Here is a 23,252-nt window from a genome sequence, read left to right on the forward strand (position 1 = left end):
ATTAAAACCATTTCACCTGCAGCATTACATGTCTCATACTTCTCTTATATGAATTTAATGTAGAATGGAATAGTACATTAATTCATATACTGCTCTTACATGAATTTAACATACTGTTCCGTTCTACATTTACAAACCTTTTTTCTTACTAGCACAGGAGAGAGAGAGAGAGAGCAGCAGTGAGATTTGGTTGAAAATGAAACATTTCATGCCTTCCATTGAATATCTTTGCTTACATTTTATTAAGTATTAACTATAAATTTTGTTAATTTTTCTGGTTACCCAACAGTCCCAGTTTATTACACAGAGTAGGAAATCTGAATTCTGATTTGACTTGAGTTATTTCTAGATTTTATAAAATTTTAGTACTTATATAATATATAAGTACTTATTTATATATTAAATTTTTTTAAGGCAAAACTAACAAAAAATTATGGAATGACAAGAATGGATCCATATGTTAGATTAAGAATTGGACAAACGGTTTATGAGACACATACAGATTATAATGGAGCAAAAAATCCTAGGTGGAATAAGGTGTTTCACTGGTAAGTATTTATCATCATTTTCATCCTTCTACCATGAGGGCTAAGGTAGCAGCAGCATAAACTGACAATTGACCTAAATTATTACCTTTGCGTATAGGTTCAAAGACCGAATAAATTTAGATATTTAAATTGTACCAAGTATTTTTCAGATTTTTAACATTTTACATAATTAACGTCTTTCAGTTAATACTTTTAATACTTCATAATACTTTTCATACCTTCAAAGTTAGCTTTAATTGTCACATCTCATTTTAGTCTTTGTCCCCTTTCCGAGGGCAATATATATATTGCTCCTTCGTTTATATTATCATGATTCCTCTGATGTGACATGTGAGATCTTGTCCATAGGTTCACATACATGTTGCTTCATTTACCTATCATTAGGTAGCTTCAAATATTTCCTACCCATTGTGTTAGTTATTTCATTCTTCAGTCATATTTCTAGTATTAAAATCATCCTTTAATAATACTTTTCTTTTCTGTTTCCTGAAATAATATGCCCATAAAATTTTTATCACCTTACTCTGTTATTACACACTCCCACTCATCTGCTGCTGAAGGAAGAAAGTTTATTATAAATGTAATTCATAGGTGTGTGGCATGTACACTGGTTCTTTAAGATGCAATGAGTTGTGTTTTAATTGTTGATTCAAGTATCTATTTAAGTGTCATCCCTATAGTATAGTATTTCTTTAATAGCACATTGTTTATTTGTAACTTATTAATGATGAACTCTCTGAACAAACCAGGTAAGTAGCTGACTGATTTGATTTGAAAGCTAATGTCTTCCAGGTAATGTTTTTTAATACTTCATAACACTTTTCACATTCAAAGTTAGCTCCCTCTAATTATCATATCGTATAATATAGGTGTGCAAGATTTTCTTTACTGATTATCAGATTCGTGAAGCAAAAAAAACAACTATTTTTTTATCAATCACAGTGTTGATTCTATTACGACAGAATGATGTAATGTTTTATCTGTTGAAGAATATGAGATTTATAAGATTTCTTCTGACTCAGCTGAAAAAGTTTCATGAGAGTTTAGCAACATCATATTCAGAAGTTTCATTTTATTTTGAACAAGCAGAATATTCTGCTTAACAACCAAATCGATTCCTCAGGAACTATCATTAATATTTTGAGCTTCTCTTTATCCAATGAAGATACCTTAGTATTGTCAAAAGGGTTCGATTATGCTGTAGCTCCAAAAACATATTATGGACTTTATGTTTAGTATAGATAAAGTCCTTCGTAACCTCCTGTATTCCTTAGCTAGTAAAATTAGGTTTCAAGCAGCGTATGTTTTGCTTAAATCATATCCCTTACAGCAATTTATTGCAAAATGATTTTCAGGCTTTATCATCTCTAAAGCATAATAAGAACATAATTATACCAAAGCTGACAAAGGTGGTTCAGTTGTTGTTCATAATGAAAACAACTACTTGAGGAAATTTGGTCTTCTACTTTGACTTCCATATCATTAAGACAGTTCACAAATGCTAAATTGAGAAATAAAATTCTACCAAAAAAGTTATAATTAACTTGCCATATAAACTGTGTTAAAAATGTGCTTGTCTGAAGCAGAAGTGATGTGATGTGCATACATATGCTGAAGAGAGTTCATAGGGACTTGGGATGGTTGTGGACAGGGAGTTGAAGTTTGAAGAGCATATTGCAAAGGTAACTAAAACTTACATCAGATTATATGGTTGTTGAACTGACAAGCAGAGATAGGGAAGTTATTGTTCCTCTTTATATGGCATTAATAAGGCTACATCTGGTCACCTTGATTCTTTGGCGATGAAGAAATGGTGGAAAGAATTCAGATGTGAGTGACAAAGATTGTGGCAGGTCTGTAGAATGCTTCCTATGAGAATAGATTGAAGCTCTGTGTGCTCCAAAAACCAGCTGATAGGCATTAGAGAGGAGATATGATACAAGCATATAAGTTATTAAGTGGGTTTTATAGGATCGACACTGAAGACATTTTTCACTACATAGCAGGAAGGGTCATCCATGGAAATTGTGTATAAGTGTGGTTATCAAGGGTGCTAGGATTATAAATTTTTGGAATTTTGCTTGGAGGATGGTGAACGGGTGGAATAAGTTGACAGAGGTGGTTGTAAGTGCTTCATCAGTGAATAAGTTTAAGGAGAAGTATGAGGGTATTGTGTGATTAAGGGTTCTCCTGCAAATGAGGCTTCTGACTCTGTGGAGAGACCTGTATAATAATAATAATAACAAAGCTACTCTTGGGCCTAAGATTATATGCTCATTCACTATCAAACATTTTGCTACTTGACTGTCAAACTATTGATGATGGATATTTATTATCCTGTTAATAGTTTTTGATCTGTGAAATCTTTGAAGCTCTTCATTTCTGTACTTTCAAACATGACATTCTCTGGAATTGAGAATAGATTTTTGTTCTAGAACTTCTTCCTTTTCTCTGGTGAGAATCAGTAGTTTGAATCAATTCTAAGGTCAGTGAAGCCTAATCAAAGACACTGTTTTTGATTCACATGCCATTCTTTTGATAGAAAGCAAACACATGGGTTTTGGTACAAAATTCATCTTTAAATAGCTGAAAGTTGTGATCTTTTGAAACTGAAAGTTTCAGAGGTAAACAATTTTTTGCAATCTTGTACAAGAAAACAATAATGAATATTTCATTAATTCAGTGATTTGATTGTACATGGTGAAACACATATACATATATGCACACACACACATACTAGGGGACTCCACCCCCTGACACCTACAGCGCCCAACTCTGGACTGGTAGATCGGTTCTCCTTCAATTCTGATGACTCGAATTTTGAAGACTCGACACTCAGGGTAGCCCCTGAGTGTCAAGTCTTCAGGGGGGGGATCGCTCCTCCTGGTGCCTACCCCCCTGTGTTCCGGACTGGTAGGCCAGTTCTCCTTGAATTCTAATGACTTGAATTTTGAAGACTCAACACTCAGGGTAGCCCCTGAGTTTCAAATAACTTGACAAAAACGTTACAGCCTACATCTGTTTTAAGCCGACGTCACATCCGTTGCCAATTTCAGCTTATCATTTTATAGTGTATATATATATATATAAACATGTTTCTATATTTATATATAAACATATATGTACAGCACACACACACACACACACACACGCTGTCTGGAAAGAAGTCAATGGGAACCCCCCATGGCAAGGTGCATCATGCAATGTAACGAGTAACATGTTTGTAGTCAGTATAAATTTGAGGAATATGATTCTCCCAAGTCAGTGTAACTGTGTCTGGGTGAAATGGCTGCAAGAAAGGAACTAACGGAGTTTGAAAGTGGCATTGTGATGGAATGCCATGTTGCAGGCTTATGTGATCAGCAAATTGTTGACAAATTAGGCTGTCCCAGGTCAACAATCTGTGATACCATATTGAGATGGAAACACAGGGAGTCAACTGCAAGTGTTACCCACCACACATACACTCAGTACAGTAACGAGGGTATGAAGCGCCTGTGGCAAGTGTCTAACTTCTGCTTCCCTCAATCCAAAAATGACAAAAATTTTGAAAAATTTAAATGTTACAAGTTAAATTTTACTAAATGTAATATGTTAAATACTTACTATTAACTCTCATCAAAATGAGTTGCAGTGTGTTGCAGTATTTGTGTCTAAAGCGGCATATTGCCGAAATTTAAAAATACAATATAAAATAGCGGACTTTTATATCTCTTTATTTATTTTTTTACGTTTTACACCTGTGGCGGGCACCTCTTTCGCCACGCCCTCTTGACGTCCTTGTGACGTGCCGTGGCACCTCTTTCGCCACGCCCTCATTACAGCACTGCACACACTCACTAAACTGATGTAGGGTGCTATGAAGGATAATATGTAAAACCATTTGTCAGCCGACACATTGAATGTGTCGGCTGACAAATGGTTTCAAATGAATTCTGGGTATTGACTGGAACATGAATCTGCACAAAAACATTTGAATCAAGACTCACAACATGGGTTTCCATGGTAGGACCTCATTATGCAAGCCCACATTACCTAAACCAACAAGCATTCATCTTCAGTGCTGCAAAGAACATGTGCAGTGGGACATGGAAGCTTAGGAAGCTGTGTTATGGAGCAACGAATCACACTATATCCTCTACCAAGCAGATGGATGGGTATGGGAGATGCCCGGTGAAGGTTTCTTACCCGAGTGTGTAACCTCGGCTATGAAATTCAGAGGTGGCAGTGTGATGGTATGCTCCTGATTTTCTTGGTTTGGTCTTGGATTTCTGTTTATGGTGCCACGAACATTGAACTTCGATAAGTATTTGAACATTCTGGACAATACAGTGCTTCCTACTTGTTGTGTTTCTATGGAACTGACTATTATCTCTTTCAGCAAGACAGTGCACCATGACCTTATGCACATGTCATAAGGTCACTGTAACTTCATAAGTTTGTGGACACAAACATCATCATCCTCATACTTGACTGGCCTCCACAGAGCCCTGATTGCAACCCTAATGACCACCTGTGAGATGAACTGGAGTGTTTGGTGATGTCAAGGGATGTCTGCCCTACAATACTCTGAGAATTACTATCCCAAAATAGAATTAGCAAGGTAATAGAATAACTTGCTAATTCTATTACCAACTTTCCAGCTTATTACAACACACACATAATGTAGTCAAAAGCCTCATTCTGAGATTTAAGTAGATAAAAGGTGTTAAGAAAAACTACATCAGAATTATTGTATATATGTACAAAATGTATATTGGAAAGAACTCAATGGACACCATAGTTTTAAGGAACAAACAGCCACAGTTCTTACCTTAGTCATTGCATTGAAAGGTCCTACATCTTATTTAGGTCGGGACTGTGGCTGTTTGTTCCTCACACTATGGCATCCATTGACTTCTTTCCAACCAGTGTATATACATTTTGTACATATATACAATAATTTTGATGTAGTTTTTCTTAACACCTTTTATCTACTTAAATCTCAGGATGAGGCTTTTGACTACATTATGTGTGTGTTGTAATAAGCTGGAAAGTTGGTAATAGAATTAGCAAGTTATTCTCTTGCTTTGCTAATTCTATTTTGGGATAGTGCAGTTTGCTCAAATCCAAAGTATCATAAATATCTTCCTATAATAGCATGAAACCTGGAATGAGAAATTTTCAAGGTGCAATAGAGAAGCTTGAATCTTTTAATACACCATCATTAATACAGACTAGCTGAAGTTGTTCAGCATATGTCCATCACAAGGTGGTTTGAATATTAAAATCCACTTGGGTACTGTCTGCTTCCTGGTTGTCATTATATACCAGAGTAGTATGCCTGAATGGTTCATTAACATTTTAGTTAATATCACAGATTTGGATCTGGGATATTATTATTATAATAAGTGAACTTAAGAGATTGAGTGAGAGACAAAGAAAATTCAAAAATAATATATTTATTTACAAACAATTAATATCAGTGTAAATTTATAGTATTGCTTTAACAGTGTGTGTGAAATGTTTGTTTTTGCAGTGCTATATATAGATTTACATTATAAATAAAAACTGTTTCCTGAAGAGAAAAGCACCCTCAAACTTAATATTAGACTTTAAGAACATGACCATTACACAAAATTTTTTGTCTTCTCTTCAAGATCATAGGATTTGATGAGAATATACAAACTTATAAGGCACAATTTCTTCTGCTCTAAACTAGCCATAGAATCTAATTAGTACCTATGTGTTTTTCTTTTAAAATAAAAAGGAAAATTTGTGCACAACTTTTTCTTAAGAAAGAAAGAAAGAGCATATTTCTTCTTTCATATCTTTTCTACAATATCAGTCCCTTTTCTATTACCTTGAAATACAAAGATAATTTTAAAGTTCCCTTTTTTCCCTTGTGGGAACTTCTTTATCATGATAAATAATAAAACTAAAAGTTATCCTTTCCTTTTTATTTATATATTTATTCAAAATTGGGCATTGCTAAAATATATATATATATATATATATAAAAAAGTAAGATAATCTGATATTGCTAAATAGCAGATATCCTTCAGTACCACAAGTTCTGTGTTATTTCTTGGTTATCTCAAGAACAATTTATATGCATCACTTCCAATATATGTATCACTGACACCCAACAGGAATGATGAGGACATCAACAGTTACTGTTTTTGTTTAATTTTATACCTGTTCACTGAATTTTTTTATATTGTAGTCGAACACATCTGTCAATATAAATAAATAATATTCAGTTTAATAAAAATTTAAAACATACATTTTTGGAAATGAAATTTATGAGCATGAGAGATATCACATCACCGGTTCTATTAATGAGGAAATATCTTTACTGAGTTCCCACATTGTATTATTATTATTATTAAGAGAGACCTTTAGGGACTCATCGAGAATAGCCATACATACACCCCACACCAGCTGTCATACCTTTTTCTTGAATTCATTCTCAATACCTGCACTCACCACCTCCAAAGGCAAAACATTCCAATCGTGCATCACTCTATGAGAAAAAAATTGGTCCATCTCCCTTTTTTAACTGCATTCATTCTCAACTTCCACAGATGCCCTCTCATCCTCTCCCCACCCTCCTCAAAGTGAAAAATTCCATCTGCCATCCTATATGACCCTTTCAGGAGTTTGTAAATCTCAATCATATTATCCCTCTTTCTCCTTTTTGCTAGTGTCTGCAGTCCGAAAATTTTCAATCAGTCTTCATAATATGTATTCCACAATCCCAGTATCATCTTTAATGCTCTCCTTTGCACTATATCTCAAATACTTCTCCATGTCATTAATGTAAAGATTGAATAACAATGGACCAAAGACTGATCCTTGTGGCACACCACTGGTTACCTTAAATTTTGCAGATTCACATTCCCATATACCACTTTTTGATATCCGTCAATCAGCCATCCTCTTATACATGCTAATATTTTATAATCCAGTTTCGCATTCTCCAATTTATTCAATAATGTTCCATGCTGTATCCTGTTAAAAGTCTTAGCAAAGTCCAAAAATATCACGGTGTATCCATTTGTCTTGTCTAACTATGATAACATTATTATAAGATGTGACATACATAACCTTCTCTTAGTAAATTCTTGCTGTTCATTACCATTCATTGCTTTTTTACCAGGTTTCCTAAAATCTTCATCATCATTCTAGTGATACTGATAGGTTGATAGTTGGATACATCAGTCTTTGCCCCACCCTTGTGTGAAGGAATCATTATAAATTCCATCCACTCCTGTGGAATCTTCCATGTTCTGAGACTCAAATTATACAGCCCAGTCAAAAGAACAACCAGTTCGTCTGAACACTTTTAGCATCCATGCTGATATCCCATCAGTGCCTATTGCTGAATTCTTATTCAGTTTGTATAACAGATCTGCTACCCCCTTCCTCATACACGAGTTTTTTTTTCATCCAGTGAAGAAGTAGCAGAGCTCAATGTTGTATGCACCTAGTTGAGAGCTTTAATAAAACTGGCATGCACTAGTGTTATTCTTTCATTCTTATTCTTTCTTTTACTTGCTGCATAATAATGGAATTCTTTTAGGTTATCTTTAACTTGCCAGGCCAGTTTCTTTTAATATCAGACGTAGCTGTTTTATACAATAGTTGTAACTCTTTTGGCCTGTGCCTTATAAATTTTATAACCGACATCATCCTTATGTACATGATATTCCTTCCACATCACCTTTTTCTTAAGAAACTTAATAAGATTGCACATCATTCATTTCATGCCTATCCTATTTATTCTTTGAACACTATGGACACATTCCAGTTGCATCATTTAAGTATTGTTTAAGTGCTTCCTATGCACATCCAATATCCTTCCCATTTGGTATACAGGGTGTTCGGGATAAATTTGACATATTTATAATTAATTATATTTTTCCGTAAGTTACATGTATTAACACACACTTCTCTTCATTTAAAAGTTTGGACCCTTCTTCATTCATATACAAGATGTCAGAAAGGATGGATAGCTGGAACCCACCTGAATCATGGAAGAGAATAACTTGTATCATGATGATTCGTGCCCGCCATCAAAATAAGGATATTACGACTGCTGCCCAATGCTCCCTGAATACAGTAAAAACAATCAGGCATGAACTAGAGACTTGCAATGGTGACTACGAGGATGTAGCAAGAAGAAAGATCCCTAGCAGACGATCTGATTGCGTTCGTACAGCAGAATTCCTCGCAAATCTGCAGGAACAGGTGTTGAAGAACCCTGGCATTGGAATTCGGGCTTTGTTCGTGGAGTTGCTAACTGTAGTCAAGCCCTGGATAACAAGGGTAGCCAATGGTAGGCCGTATGTATGGCAGCAGGATTCGGCCCCTTGCCACACCTCTGGGAAAAGTCAAAAATGGTTGTCTGAAAATTTCTACGACTTCACCAGTCCAAATGTTTGGCCTCCAAACTCCCCAGACCTTAACCCCATGGATTATTTTGTATGGGGCGCAGTTGAAAAAGACACCAATCGCACTTCCAGTAATACAAAAGCCCAGTTAATGGATAAAATTAAAACAGTTTTTGCGGCCCTTCCCAGGGAGACTGTAGCATCAGCTTGTTCGAGGTTCCGAAGCAGAATTGAAGCTGTGATCGATGCTAATGGTGGTTATTTTGAGTAAATCTTGTTGATAGTATTGTAATTAACTCTGCCTGTAATGTTTTTTTGTCAATTCATTAAATTTAATAGATACAAAGAAGATTTTCTTTTTCCTTACGAAACTGTCAAATTTATCCCGAACACCCTGTATATATATCATAACCTTCCCTTAATATATATATATATAGTTTTTAGTATGATAATTGGTATTGAAAGGGCCAATAAAAGTGAAAAAAATTACTTAAAATTTCCCTAAGGAAGTTTTTGATTGTGTTATCTTGCTTTCTACATTTGAAGGCAAGTTAGATTATTTTCATTTTTAAGAAATTGGTGACAGTGATTGTGTGTGAATCAAAAGACAAAATTTTTCAGAAATAAGAGTATTTTTATTGTGACTGATTTTATATGAATTTAATATGTAGATATCTCCTCATTATATATATATATATATATATAATCTAGGTTTTTCTTTTTATAGTTTTCTTTTTCATGGAGTAAATACAATTTGTCTTGAGATATTTGATGAGGTAAGATTTATTCTCCTAAGCTTGGATAGGTTTGATGCTTAGAATCAGTAATGCAGCATAGGTTTACGATAATTTGTTTTATAATTTTCATTGAAATATTTAGAATTTTTACTATAGAGTGTGGATAAGAATGAAACTCTTTTAAATAACTGCTCTTTTAGCTTGCTTGCTTATTTATTGAGGAATGTGATGTTCATCAAGTCTGAAACCAATATATTTAAATTTCTTCCATTAAGATTGGATGAACATTGCATTCATCAATAGATAAATAAGCAATGCTGGAGCAATTTTGCTTGAGCAGGAATAATCATTGGCTTCAAATCCTTGATATGTACCTTCAGGGGATGTACAGGATGCTGTGATAATGCTACATAATTAAACTTGTATTTTTACTAGCTTTCTATTGAAATAATTTTCTTCCTAATTAAGCTCTGTTTATCAAGACTGTAATATTGTCAGATCTTTTATTTTGGTCCTTTAAAGCATGATTAACTACATCAGTCCATTTAGATCTTGGTCTTTCTCTGGATGTCATCCTGGCATCAAACACCTGCTTTGCTAACCTTTTCTGTCCCATTTTCTTTAAACCTGTGTGCATGGAGTACTGTCCAACTCACCAGACAGGCAGTTGTGCATTGAAAACGGCTGTCACAGCATGATGAATGTGTATTTGCATCAAGGAGCTGCAGCAGTAGCCATAGTTCTGGCATGTTGCAGTACACACCAGTTACCTTGTTTAGAAAATGGTCTCCATAGACTGTCACATGTCAGGGCACAGAAAATGTTAAATTTTGGATTATCCTTGTATGGAGACCACTTTTATTGAACAATGTTTGCATTTTCATAATCGTATATACAGATGGGATTATAAGAATGTCTGTGTGCTTTTCCCAATATCTGAAATATGGCTTCTTTACTGAAGGAAACTTCTGACAGGAGTGTTTAATCTTCTGTACAAGCCATCATGTCCAAGTAAAAAAAGTATCATTTAGTGGAAACACAGACAACTGCTTTTTGGCCAGGACTCTTCCCTTTACAAATGTACTGGTGTACTGAAATGATTTACAAATCGAATTTGCAGTTAGAAGATTCTTTGCATACTTTCTTCTAAATTTCGTTTAATTTACAGAAGGAAATTCCAGGACAAAAAAAAAGAAAAAAAAATGCACCTCTCCACTTTCCATCTTTCTCTGCACTAAATCAACAATTCAACACATTCGTGCACTGTAGCATTAACCACTGGAAATTAATTTTTGTGCTTGTATGCTCTAAAATTCTTTGAGTTCCTATTCCAAATTATGTGTGCTGCATTTTGCATTTACCTCCTACTAACTGTTACTTTATTAAAAAAAATTTTAAGAGCTCACCATTTTGATTTCTCATGTATAATAATACTATATGATTAAATTTATATTATTACTAACTTCCTATGAGCAATTTTTCTACAGATTAGTCTGTTCTTTATCAGAACTCTAATATTGCCAGATCTAATATTTCACTCTTCTGAATAATTTCTAATCGCACCAATCCACATAAATCTTGAATCTTCCTCTGAGTCTTTTTCTAGCCATCCTGGCATCAAAATACTTGTTTTGTTAACCTTTCTTCTTCTTCTTTTTTGTTTCAGTGACTATGCCACTTCAGATTAGTTCTGACATGCCTGAATGTTAATAATGTCAAGTTTGTTTATGTGATTCAGCCATTGGTGCCATTTGTTCACTCCTGATTTTTCTCAGAATTCTTATATATATGGCCTCTGGCAGACTGTTTTATTTCTAAACTGATTCTCAGATCCATATGTTACAATTGGTGTGAATACTGCCTGGTGTATTTCTAGTTTCATGTTTTTGCATCTCTCTCTCTCTCACTCTCCCCTCTCTCTCTCTCTCCCTTTATTCCTTATGTATTTTTTCATTTGACTACCTACCATATCTGCTTTGTTAATTCCGTCATCCATTTCATTATTTCATTTGCCACCACCAAAAATTGTGCCTAAAAACAACTGAAACATGTTACTTATTCTGTGGATTTCTTATTCAGGATGCATTTTTTTCAGTGTTCCTGCATATTTTCAGTCTCTTTTTTTTATTGCTGCTTTTCACACCAAATTTATTACGGCATTTATCCAATTTAGGAATCCTCAAGGCTTGTACTGAATTTATTTAAGAGTATAACATCATAAAGTAAAAAACTGATTTGAATACTCAGATTTTGATATAATGGCACTTTCCTTCATAATATGATCCATATACACTCATCTTCACAGTAACTGCATCACCTTATATAAATATAGTTTTAGTAGTTAAATGGTCATTTTCATTGGTTTATCATTAGATATTTTGTTGTATTGCATCATCTATCATTCCCATAGATTTTTGTATAATGTAATAGTTGCTGCTATTGCATCAGGAGTTTTCACATTTTTGTGCTGAGGTCACTATGGTTAGTTATGTGCAGTTAACACCTCACAGAAAAGTGTGATTCAAGCTTTGAATAGAGAAGGCTATTCCTTTTGTGAAATAGCTAAAAGGGTGTCCTGTAGTCAATCTACTGTTGAAAGGAAACCAGATCGAAAGGAAGAAAGCCATACCAAGATTGAGTTATAAAGCTGCTCTGCCTCAAAAATCACCATGTGTCGTCTGGAGAACTGAAACGGAATTGGGAAGAACAAATGGGATTGTGGCAAGCTCTGTAACTGTCAGGAAGACTCATTCAACAGGAACCGATAGCCAGGTGCCCTAAAAAAAAGAAGCCCTTGTTAACCTAAAAAATGAGATTGGCTCAGTTAAATTGAGGCAAAGAGCATTCCAAATGGACCCCTGATTAGTGGAAAAGAGTAATTTTTTCTGATGAGAAAAAGTTTAACCTACAGGGTGCGATGACAGACAGTTCAAAGATGATCTGGGGCTGCATGTCATATCATGGTTATTTGCATTTCACAAAAGGTTCAGTGAATGCACAAGTATAACAGAAAATTTTAGAATTGCTACCTACTATCAGAGACTACTTTACCATAACGACGAACTGCATCGTTGAGGATGACTCTGCCCCTTGTCATAGGGCAAAAAGTGCAAGTAATGCTATTATAACCCTAAACTGCACCATACTAATTGAACTTGAACTAAATTGAAATTGAACTAAAATAGCTTTAGTTTTTGTTGCAGGTTAATAAATGGCTCAGTGAACACTCAATTTAATGACTATTATGGTCAGGAAACAGCTCAGATCTCAACCCCATTGAGAATTTGTGGTGCCAAATGGAAACTGAAATACATAAGAAGCCAACAGGGGCTCCAGGAAGTTATTATAAGGATATGGAACCATGAATTGACAGTTGCATTTATCAGGAAATTGATTTTGTCAATGCCCACCAATGCTAAGCTGTAATAAAGGCAAGAGGAGGACCCATGAAGTACTAAACTGCAAAAAGTGAATTTTTAGCTTTGAATGTTAGTAAAACTGTGTAGTTGAACTAAATTTTGATATAAGTATTTGTTTTTCCAATGTTTTTCATTGGAAAAACAATATAGTCACTATAAAAGTATCGGCGACTTTTATGGTTACTATATTCGGCATGAAACTCTTTGATTCCAATCTTTGAGTTTCCTATTCGGTTTTAAAACAATGTGGGATTTAATATCCTCTTAATTTAAATAATGTTTACATCACCGAAATGAAGCCTGTTGGCTCTTTATTTTAAATAATTTATGGGTGCACCTTTTTGACAACTCGTATAGCAGAGTATATAAGTTCTTTTCGCTATGCCCTTAGTATTATTTTGGTCTAGCTACTCACTGATGAGATCTCAATAAAGATTGAAACCGGTTTGGGTAGTGACCTCCCACCATAATGTATAACATTATACATCTCCTAGGAGATGGGTTTTACATTATGGAAAATACTAAGAATAGCGATCAGAACTCTCTCCACCTTTGCTACGAGTTGCCCTAGTTTGTACTATGTACTTGGACTACGTGCTTTTGCTTATGCTAGTAGTCGCCGATACTTTTATAGTTACTATATTCGGCATGAAACTCTTTGATTCCGATCTTTGAGTTTCTTATTCGGTTTTAAAACAATGTGGGATTTAATATTCCCTTACCCATATTTTTGATAAGGATATACAGTAATTTTGATTCAAGTTAGAGCATTGAAGTAAGGCCTCAGCACTCTCTTTGAATAGGCATTCGAATTTATAGCAACATCTGTGTAGAAGGCGAGTCTTGGACCAGAGGATGTTGTGGCTTGTCTATCCTGTGCTGAGCCAATCCAGACTTATCGGATTTGTTGAGCAAAATGTATGATTGATGTTCTTGAATTCTTTTTCTATAGCGCGTCCTGTTTGTCCAAAGTAGGACAGATTGCAGTTACAAGGAACTTGATATACACCAGGCAGAGACATAGTTGAGCATATATATATATATATATATCTACCTATTTTTTGTCCACGCAGTTAGCCTAGTGGGTGTGTGCACTTCGCAACCATATACCTGGGGAAGGAGTGTCCTAGGTTCGATTGCCTTCGGTGACTTGAGGAGCTCAAGGATCTTCCTCAGCCATAGCCAAGTTAGCCAGTCTTTGGTGTGGACAGTAGGGTTTTTCATCCTGCAAAGCAAGCAAACCGCCTTGAGAAATCAACACTACAGGACATAGGATACACTGGGGCATAGGGATGACACCTTATCCTGTGAATGGTTTTGAGGTCTGATGATTAATAAAACCCTTGACACCGCAAGGTAAAAGAGGGTAAAAAGAGGATGAAGATGATATATATAGATATATATATACATTAAAAAAAGTATATATATATATATATATATATACTTTTTTTAATTTAATTTTAATTGAGCCCTTTAATTCCTACATTAGTCTAATGTTATTTACAATGTAACATCACTTGGCTCGTTCTACTTTTGAATAATCAATTGTGGTATTCCACCTTGTTAAAAACTGTTCCTATGTAGCCACTGAAGATAGTCTGTTAGTTTCAGGCTGAAATATTAAAATTAGCAAACATTAAAATATTCTTGTGTTATTGTGTCTATAATTACTAGGTAAATTTAATAATAAAATAAAGAATATCAATAACATATTATTAAAACTACATCAACAGTTATTTGTTTCTTATAGTCCTGTTACTTTGAATTTCTGTTTGCTGCATGAGGGTTACTGTTGTTATCCAGTTAAATTTTTTTTTTTGCATGGTATTTACCATGTGGGCTATTCTTCTTTTTCCAGATCTGAAGTGAGTCATAGGTGAGCCATCCAAATCATTGGGACTTTCAGGTCATCATTTTTGTTGAGATTTGGTTGATTAATAAGCATTTCACACTCTTCCTTGAATTCATGTTCATACCATGTTTTGGTTCAATGTAAGGAGCGTATGCCTGTCATCAGTCCGATGGCATGTTTCAAGTGCATGGGTCAGAAATATCTGCTTTTAATGATGAAGGTAAAAGTATTTGATATCATTTGGGGGGGGGAGGGAATTAAACACATGTTTCAACTATGTAGGGTAGGTTATTACAGGTGCAACAGATCTGGCATATATCTGGGTGGGCAAGGAAAGAAGGAAGAGTATCTTTAGAAGAGTTTAGTATACTTTTTATTTATCATTGGTTATTTAAATATTTTTGCATTGTGTTATCTATTCTTTCAGATAATCCTCATACATATAACGAATGGCTATGGACTTACTGTAATCTTTTTTTATATATTTTTGGTTGTACTTTTGTGTGGGATTGTATGGTTTGTTTTCTTGTTATTCTAGCCATTTTTTTATAAACATTGTCCTTATTATTTCAAATTCATTTTTCAGAGCCTGCTCATCAAAGCAAATTGTTAAGGCTATGTTTTTATGTTTTTGAGGGTGCTAATAGTACTTAGTTTCTGTGTAAGGTGGTGGTATGAGTATCTCTCTCTCTCTCTCTCTCTGTGTGTGTGTGTGTGTGTGTGTGTGTGTGTGTGTGTGTGTGTGTGTGTGTGTGTGTGTGTGTGTGTGTGTGTGTGTGTGTGTGAAACAGTGAAGGATAAAGAGCCTGAGAGAAAATGTGGAACAAGTGTATCCAGAAAAGGAAGCATTATTGTTTTCAATTTCAGTGGTGAATTGATTGCGTCTCCATTACTTGCTTAGGTGGTTGAGGAAATTGTTTAAAATTCGGCTGCTGTGGGGCCAAATGATGAATATGTAATCAACATATCTTAGCCAAACTTTGGATTTCAAGATCACTGAATCTAGAACTCATTTGCTCAAATATTCCACATAAAAGTTAGGTAGGGGAGGGGAAAGCCTATGGTCCTACCTTCTTTTTGTCGGTAGAAGCGGTTTTGCCACATGAAATAACTAGAGACTGAAGGATGTGGACAAAGAAGACCGTGATATTAATAGGAAATTTCTCTCGTAGGAGAAGAACTGTTGGTGATTGGGACATTCGTGAAAAGGACAGTAACCTAGCCAAGAAACTAGTAACGGCACTCAAGGAGTTGGAAGGTCTCTCTCTCTCTCTCTCTCTCTCCTACATAAAGAACACACAACACTTTATAAGCAAAATTCAAAATGTTACAATAAAATGAAGATTTATTAACCACTTTTAATGTTACTGTCCTTTCACGAATGGCCAAATCTCTGACACAGTTCTCCTCTCTGCAGTTCACAACCTGATGTACTTTGGCACTACAAGTGAGAAGATCTCTGAGACTTTAGCTCCTTTTTCCTTTCCTGTTCTCCAGATATACTGTATTTTCCGGTGTATAAGATGCTCCTATATATAAGACGCACCCAAGAAATTTAATACAATTTTCTTGAAAAAACCTAAAAAAAACTTTTTCTGTAGGCGGAGGTCCAAAATGTCTTTCAGCTTCCCTATTCCCATGTTCTTCTGTGTATTTTACAACCTGCAATTTGTAACTTGAAGTATATGAATGTCGCCTGCTTTTTCCATCACTAAAATCTATGGGGAAATATCAAACTGAACACAAAATATCTCAACACGTCAACTCAATACTGATAAACATCGGTAACTGATTACTCGGATAAGATATTATGAAACTTGAATAGGGACTCCCCGTTCTTAGCCAATGATGCACTAGAAGTCACGTATCAATTTAATTGCACCATTTACTGCCTACAAAGATCTTGGAACATAAAAGGGAGTGCGTAAGATTTTGAAAAGAGGAAACAATCTTTACCTTCATTATATAAGATGCACCCCATTTTTAAGATGAATTTTTAAGGTAAAAAAGTGTGTCTTATACACCAGAAAATACGGTAGATACCGTATTTTCTGGTGTACTTCTTGTGATCTTGTTACAGAAGTTATCCACGCCAAAGAAGGCCTCGGGAAGGCCTTCTTTCCCCACTCTGTTCAAAATTCCCAATCTATATCAGCCATGCTTTTCTAGAAAGGGAGCCAGACCAAGAACTTTTTCATCACAAGACTTCCAAATGTCTTGAGATGAAAACTCCAGCATCATTCACAGTCTACACTGAATTCTTCAACTTACAAAACTATCATTTACAAGACTAAACTTTTGAAAGGGCTAAATCACCAATTAATTGGTGATTTAGCCCTTTGCAATTAAGTCACATCAGTTTCCATGACTATGTTTTCACTCACACTTTGCTGCTATACATAAATGATTTTCTCTCACTAGCCTCAAATCCTATCCATGGTTTTGCCGATGACAATGCACTTCATCTTTTCATTTGCAAATCTTACAGTGTGCAAATGATTTAAGTTTCACAGTCATAAATACTTATCTTCTTAAATTCTTACCATTGACCAGTGGAGTGAAGAGAATACTGTGTCCAGGAGTCCCTGATAGATGAGTTGTTCTGGAAGACCATCCATAAGTCAAAACTTGTATAAGTTGGATTGACTTCCATAGGTGGTGATATCCAATAAAAGTTTCCTGTATGAGCTAGACATGTTTATAATGTAACGTGCTAAAAAGGTCACCTTGAAAATAAATTATTCCTGGTAGATGGCATAAATAAATTTAAAACATTCTAATAGTGGATTTCAATGCAAATCATGAAAATATTTTCCAATTCAATCTTATCCTTAATGATTATATTCATAGTTGATATAACCAGTTTAAATAGACTTGTGATAGGCTTGCAATGCCATTGATCACCTTTGTAATTCTTCATGATATTTAATTTCATTTTACAATCAGTCTTGTTATATTCATGAGCAGGGTGCACTGCTCATGTCACTTGATCTCTTACTTTCATTATTTAACCCTGTAAATCACAGTAAAAAAAAAAAAAATCAAACATGCTGTCTGCAAAACATGCAGTTTCACTGGAAGAGTTGCTTAGATTGACCATAACCTCTGATTGACCATAACCTCTGATTATTGAAAAGTTTCACTGGAAGCATTTCTGGTATTGTCTATAACTCTGGATCTGCTTTAGTTGGGAACTGCCTGTATTTCAACACTATGAAAATTCATTCCTGTCTTATTTCTTGTAAGATTTCACTTCACTCCTTATTATTTTTGATTATCTTCAGATCTTCATTCAAGCTCATATTTCTCTTTTTGAGCTGACTTATATTTCTAGCCTTTCTAAGCACAAACACATCACATTCATAGCCTTTTTAGTCTCCAAATGACTTTTGCTGTTTTGTTATTTTCAAACATTACATATCACCTGTGTAATGTAACAATTATAAAAATTCCAGATCTGCCTAACTATAGAATACAGTGCTCATATTTGGCGTACTACCTCCCTAAGAATTCCTGCTACTATCCAGGAGAAGAACTCTGCTTTAGAGATGTCTTTCTCTCATATACTTTGTCCATAGAATTTTCATAGACATTAATTTCTGTCTTATGCCCTTTCTACAGATTTTCTCCATTGAACTGGCACCACAATTCTTCTGTTTTTTTTTTTTTTTCCTAAGCATATAAAAACACGGGTAGCTAGCTATTGGTCAAACAGGTCCACACACACACACACACACAGTTCAGCTTCAAACTTATCTTCCAGCTTCTCATCTTTCATTTTCCACTTCTGTTCTCTGAAACAACTTTCCCTGTATCTTACCCCCATGCCTTTTTACCCAAGGTCTTGATCACCTACTCACTCACATATGGCACTGTTACTGCCCAATCACAGATGCAAGAACTCTCAACACTTCCATGCATGGCAGAAGAAGGCAAATCCATTCTAATAAATAGGGTAATCAATGCATTTTTTTGGATGAGTGTTTATTATTATACATTGGAAAATTAGATTTTCTTTCATGAAAATTCTAGTTTTTAAGATGGTAACTTTTTCTTGTACAACAGTCAAAAAATTTTACGTATAAAGCACATGATTTCACGTTAGTGACAGATTCATACATCGTCTTATTCCTTTCTCCCCTTCAATATGAATTGACTCTTCTTGGCAATCTGCTAGCCAGAGTTCTCGCATCTATGGTTGGACAGTGTTTCATGACTCCTCATGTGTTATTTGATATTAAAAAAACTGCTGATAGAAGCTCAAAATTATATATATATTTTTTTAATGTGCAAGCTTTTACTGTACTTATTTGTCAAAAATTTGAGAGTGCAGAGTTTTAAATTTCAACAATATTTATTATAACTCCAGTTAATCTGTGTTCAGTATTAGTTTATTTTTGACCTAAAAAGTGTTTTTAGTATTTTTAAAACTTTTATTTATACTTGGAGTATTTGTTTCTGTTAACTGTTATTCTTTCATTCTAATATATGTCAACAAAAGATGTATTTTTACAATTTGAATTCTAGTGTGCATTTACTTTGGATGAAAAAGTTGCTTGGACTAATTATACCATACCAGATAAAATATTTGAAGGAGAAACTCTAGGGGAATGGATCCCACTAAATGGGCGGCAAGGAGATGGGAAAGAGGGCTTCATTAATTTAGTATTTTCGTATACTGTAAGTATAAGCTTTATCTCTGATTACTAACAATCGAAAATCATACATTTTAATTTGATTTATGAGATTGTAATTATTATGAGCTAAAAAAAATATCTGCAATATGTTGATTGAAATTAGTAGAACAACAGTACAAAATAATCAACTGTGTAATATCTGAAACATAATTCTGCTGATTTTGAGTATGCTTGGTGCATTGGTACATGGGCTTTGGTATGCTTGTAGAAAAACACTTTTCAGCTGAATTGCACCATCTATCACCTTCATCTCTTGATCATTTGGCAACTTGACTACCTTTCAAAGCACTTTTGAGGTAATCCAAGACAGGCAGTAATTTGAATTATATGGAGGATGCTGTAAAATCCCAAACCAGCATCAGTGTTTCCATAATTTGGCTTCTCTCTCTCTCTCTCTCTCTCTCTCTCTCTCTCTTTGTGAGGTGCACCTTTGTAGTTGTATTCATTTCCTGATCTTGTCCAGGGATTGTTCATTGTGAACTACAGAAATATAAGCATCACTTCTCCAATGGAAGGTTGTAATTTAGGCTTATTCTTGACATTAGACATCATGCATTTCCATTCCAATTATTCACTTTCTGTCTAGAATGGTGGATCAAGTGCTCTGTGGCGCAATTGGAAGAATGATTAAGCCAGCATGGTTGGCCGAGTGGTTAGTGTATCTGCTCTCAGGTCAAAAGGCTGCGGGTTCGAATCCTGCTGTGTGCATGGATGTTTGCGATTGCCTGTGGAAATACTAGTGGTGGTGGGCTGTAGACAGTAGTGTAGTTGGTGAATTGAGTGATAGAGACAGAGCTGTAGAGTAGGTGTCTTCCCTCAATGAGTTTTTGCCAGCCTGGTTGGCCGAGCAGTTAGTGTATCCGCTGTCCAGCTAAAAGACTGCGGATTCGAATCCCACTGTGGACATGGATGTTTGCGATTGTCTGTGGAAATACTAGTGGTGGTGGGCTGTAGACGGTAGTGTAGTTGGTGAATTGAGTGATAGAGACAGAGCTGTAGAGTAGGTGTCTTCCCTCAATGAGTTTTTGCCAGCCTGGTTGGCCGAGCAGTTAGTGTATCCGCTGTCCAGCTAAAAGACTGCGGGTTCGAATCCCACTGTGGACATGGATGTTTGTGATTGTCTGTGAAAATACTAGTGGTGGTAGGTGGCATTGGAGTAGATGATGGTAGTTGTGGTTCGTTGTAGTTGATGGATTGAGTGGGCAAGACAGAGAGCTGTAGAAGTGCCCTCCCTCGATGAGTCTTTGGACTCCCTGGAGGGATCACGTAATAATAATAATAATGATGGTATTGTGGCATTCAATTAGTTTGATTCTCGTCATGATGAGAGGATTCTATATATGTTTTTTTTTCTTTTAATTGAAGATGAATTAGCCAATCTCATACAGAAGTAGCAGGATTTCCCCTAATGGAAACTCGAGTTTTTCATCCCACATACAGACATATCGGCTGTGAGAACACACACATAATTTACAGACCAAAAATACTAATGGTGGTGGTGGTGGTCAGTAGATGGCATTGTGAAGTAGATGATGGTAGTGGCATTTCCTTGGACTCCTTGGAGGTGTCATGTAATAATAATAATACAATTTGTTACCAGTGACAGAGCAACACATAACAAGAAAGGTGTTGGTTCAAAAGGCAATTATAGATTTTTATTTATTTATTTTTATGTGGCTCCCATCACACAAAAATTTATAGTATATTCATACCTTGGGTGGGCTAAGTTTTTTGTTTTGTATTTTTATTAATTTATATATATATATATATAAATTAATAAAATGGAAACCCTGCTCCAGAGACCAAACGTGGAACTTCTCCTAGTCAAAATCTTCCTCTTGACATGAAAAGCAATGTTTTTGTCACCTATTCTTGCAATGCCTACAGATAACTTCCATCACCACCTCCATGAAGATCAGCATCAAATTCTAGAATGAATATGATTTTGTTCAACCATCAACATGAGACTTCATATTTATCCCACTTGCACTGGTATGGTTCATGGACAATTCATCGCGGGGAAAAATCATCGCTGAAAGCGTTAATCACTAAAAAATTGAAGTCAGTTTGGTTTAACATGTGTTATGTAGAGGTGTGTGATATTTCTTAGTAAATTGTATCTATGAGATACCGCAAACTATTGGTTTAGTTTTTGTTTTTTATTTGTTTCTTTTTTTCAGTAATTTCTAGATTGTAACTGAAAATAAATAAACCATCATGTATTATATTTGTAGTGTTTTTTTTTTTAAGTTTTATCGCATTTCAGCACATACTAGTAATGAATGTATCTCTCGGATACACGACCTGAGCTGCAATTTTTTCAACCGTGTCCACAGGATTAACCTCCCAACCAGCTAGGACGTATATATACATCCAGCAAATCCTAGATACGAGTCAGACCACCTGTTGAAAAAAACACGGATATCAAGTGCATTTGACTGTCATATCCATTAGAAGGTGGGATAATACTTCACACTGAAGAGAACACTTAACCAGATTACCTCGCGTACATAGCTACATTCTGTTACCTAGTGCCAGAAACGCAGTTGCTTGCCGTTTGCTTGGTAACTGGAATCTAAATTATATTATCTACAAGGTACATTTATTTTTGCTACTTTTTTTATCATATAATTATAGTTTTTAATGCCAGTGCAAATAAGGGAACCTTTCATCTTCACTTAAGATTGTATCACTCTGGAGAACAATGCCACTATCATTTTTTTTTTTTTTTTTTGCTAATTATCTTAGTCACCAATACATTTTATTCTCCCAGAACTCGATTCAAGATAATTATTTTTGTCAAACAATTATTTTATAAATTCATAAAAATTTGAATCTTGAACTAAATACAGCCTCTATCTGTTATAAATTGTTTTCTTTATTTTTTATTCATAATCTTAGTTAGAAAATTAGTTCACAGATTGCGCGAATGTTTGCTCTTTTACAATATTACCTTATAGATAATCATATGTAAATCTTGAATCATATCACATAATGTAGTGGTTCCAAAACTTTTTTGATTCTCGGCACCCTTGCTAAATCCAAGTTTTCCCAAGGCACCCTTAGGTCAAATTCTAACAAGTACACTTTGTGAAATAGCGAATAATTTTTTTTAATTAAAGGGCTAGATAAAAATAAAAAAATGCGTATTTAAGATCACAAAAAAGTAATTGAACAAATTTAACTAATTATCATTAGTGGGATGAATAAAATACAAATTTATTTTGTATTTGATGAGCCATCAAATACAAAATAAAATTGTATTTTGTCTTTGATGGCTCTTTCCTCCCCCCCCCCCCCCAAAAAAAAAAAAACCGTGGCATGCACAGATACTGCTAGGTAACGTGTGCACCTTCTTTTTATTTGAATTCATTATTTTTCCAAAGTAATTGTACCAGATAACTTTTAAATTCCAATACTGAAATTAAATTGTGATTATTACAAATGAGCAAATTTTGTGTATTTTCTCATTTATATTATTTCCTGATAAATATAAATCATTAAATTATCTGATATTGGCAAAACGCATTGCCATGTGCGTATTCATACAGCTGGTGACAACATTAACAAATGAATTAACCAACATTATCATGCGGGTAACATGGCATGGGTTGAAGCAGCGAA

The 23,252-nt window shown here is 34.9% G+C and overlaps 1 protein-coding gene across 1 annotated transcript in view; it reads left to right on the forward strand.

Moving 5' to 3' along the window:
• Positions 1 to 23,252, forward strand: part of LOC150093729 (toll-interacting protein-like) — a 117,176-nt gene that overhangs the window by 49,112 nt on the left and 44,812 nt on the right. The window contains exons 3-5 of the mRNA XM_090413073.1: positions 415 to 548; positions 9,651 to 9,699; positions 19,459 to 19,611. Coding sequence (XP_090269199.1) covers positions 415 to 548; positions 9,651 to 9,699; positions 19,459 to 19,611 — 336 coding nt within the window. The remainder of the gene's footprint in view (positions 1 to 414; positions 549 to 9,650; positions 9,700 to 19,458; positions 19,612 to 23,252) is intronic.

Source organism: Typopeltis vanoorti, chromosome 23 (assembly GCF_054136105.1).
Source record: "Typopeltis vanoorti isolate ZY-2024b chromosome 23, IOZ_Tvanoo_1.0, whole genome shotgun sequence".
Lineage (NCBI taxonomy): Eukaryota > Metazoa > Arthropoda > Arachnida > Uropygi > Thelyphonidae > Typopeltis > Typopeltis vanoorti.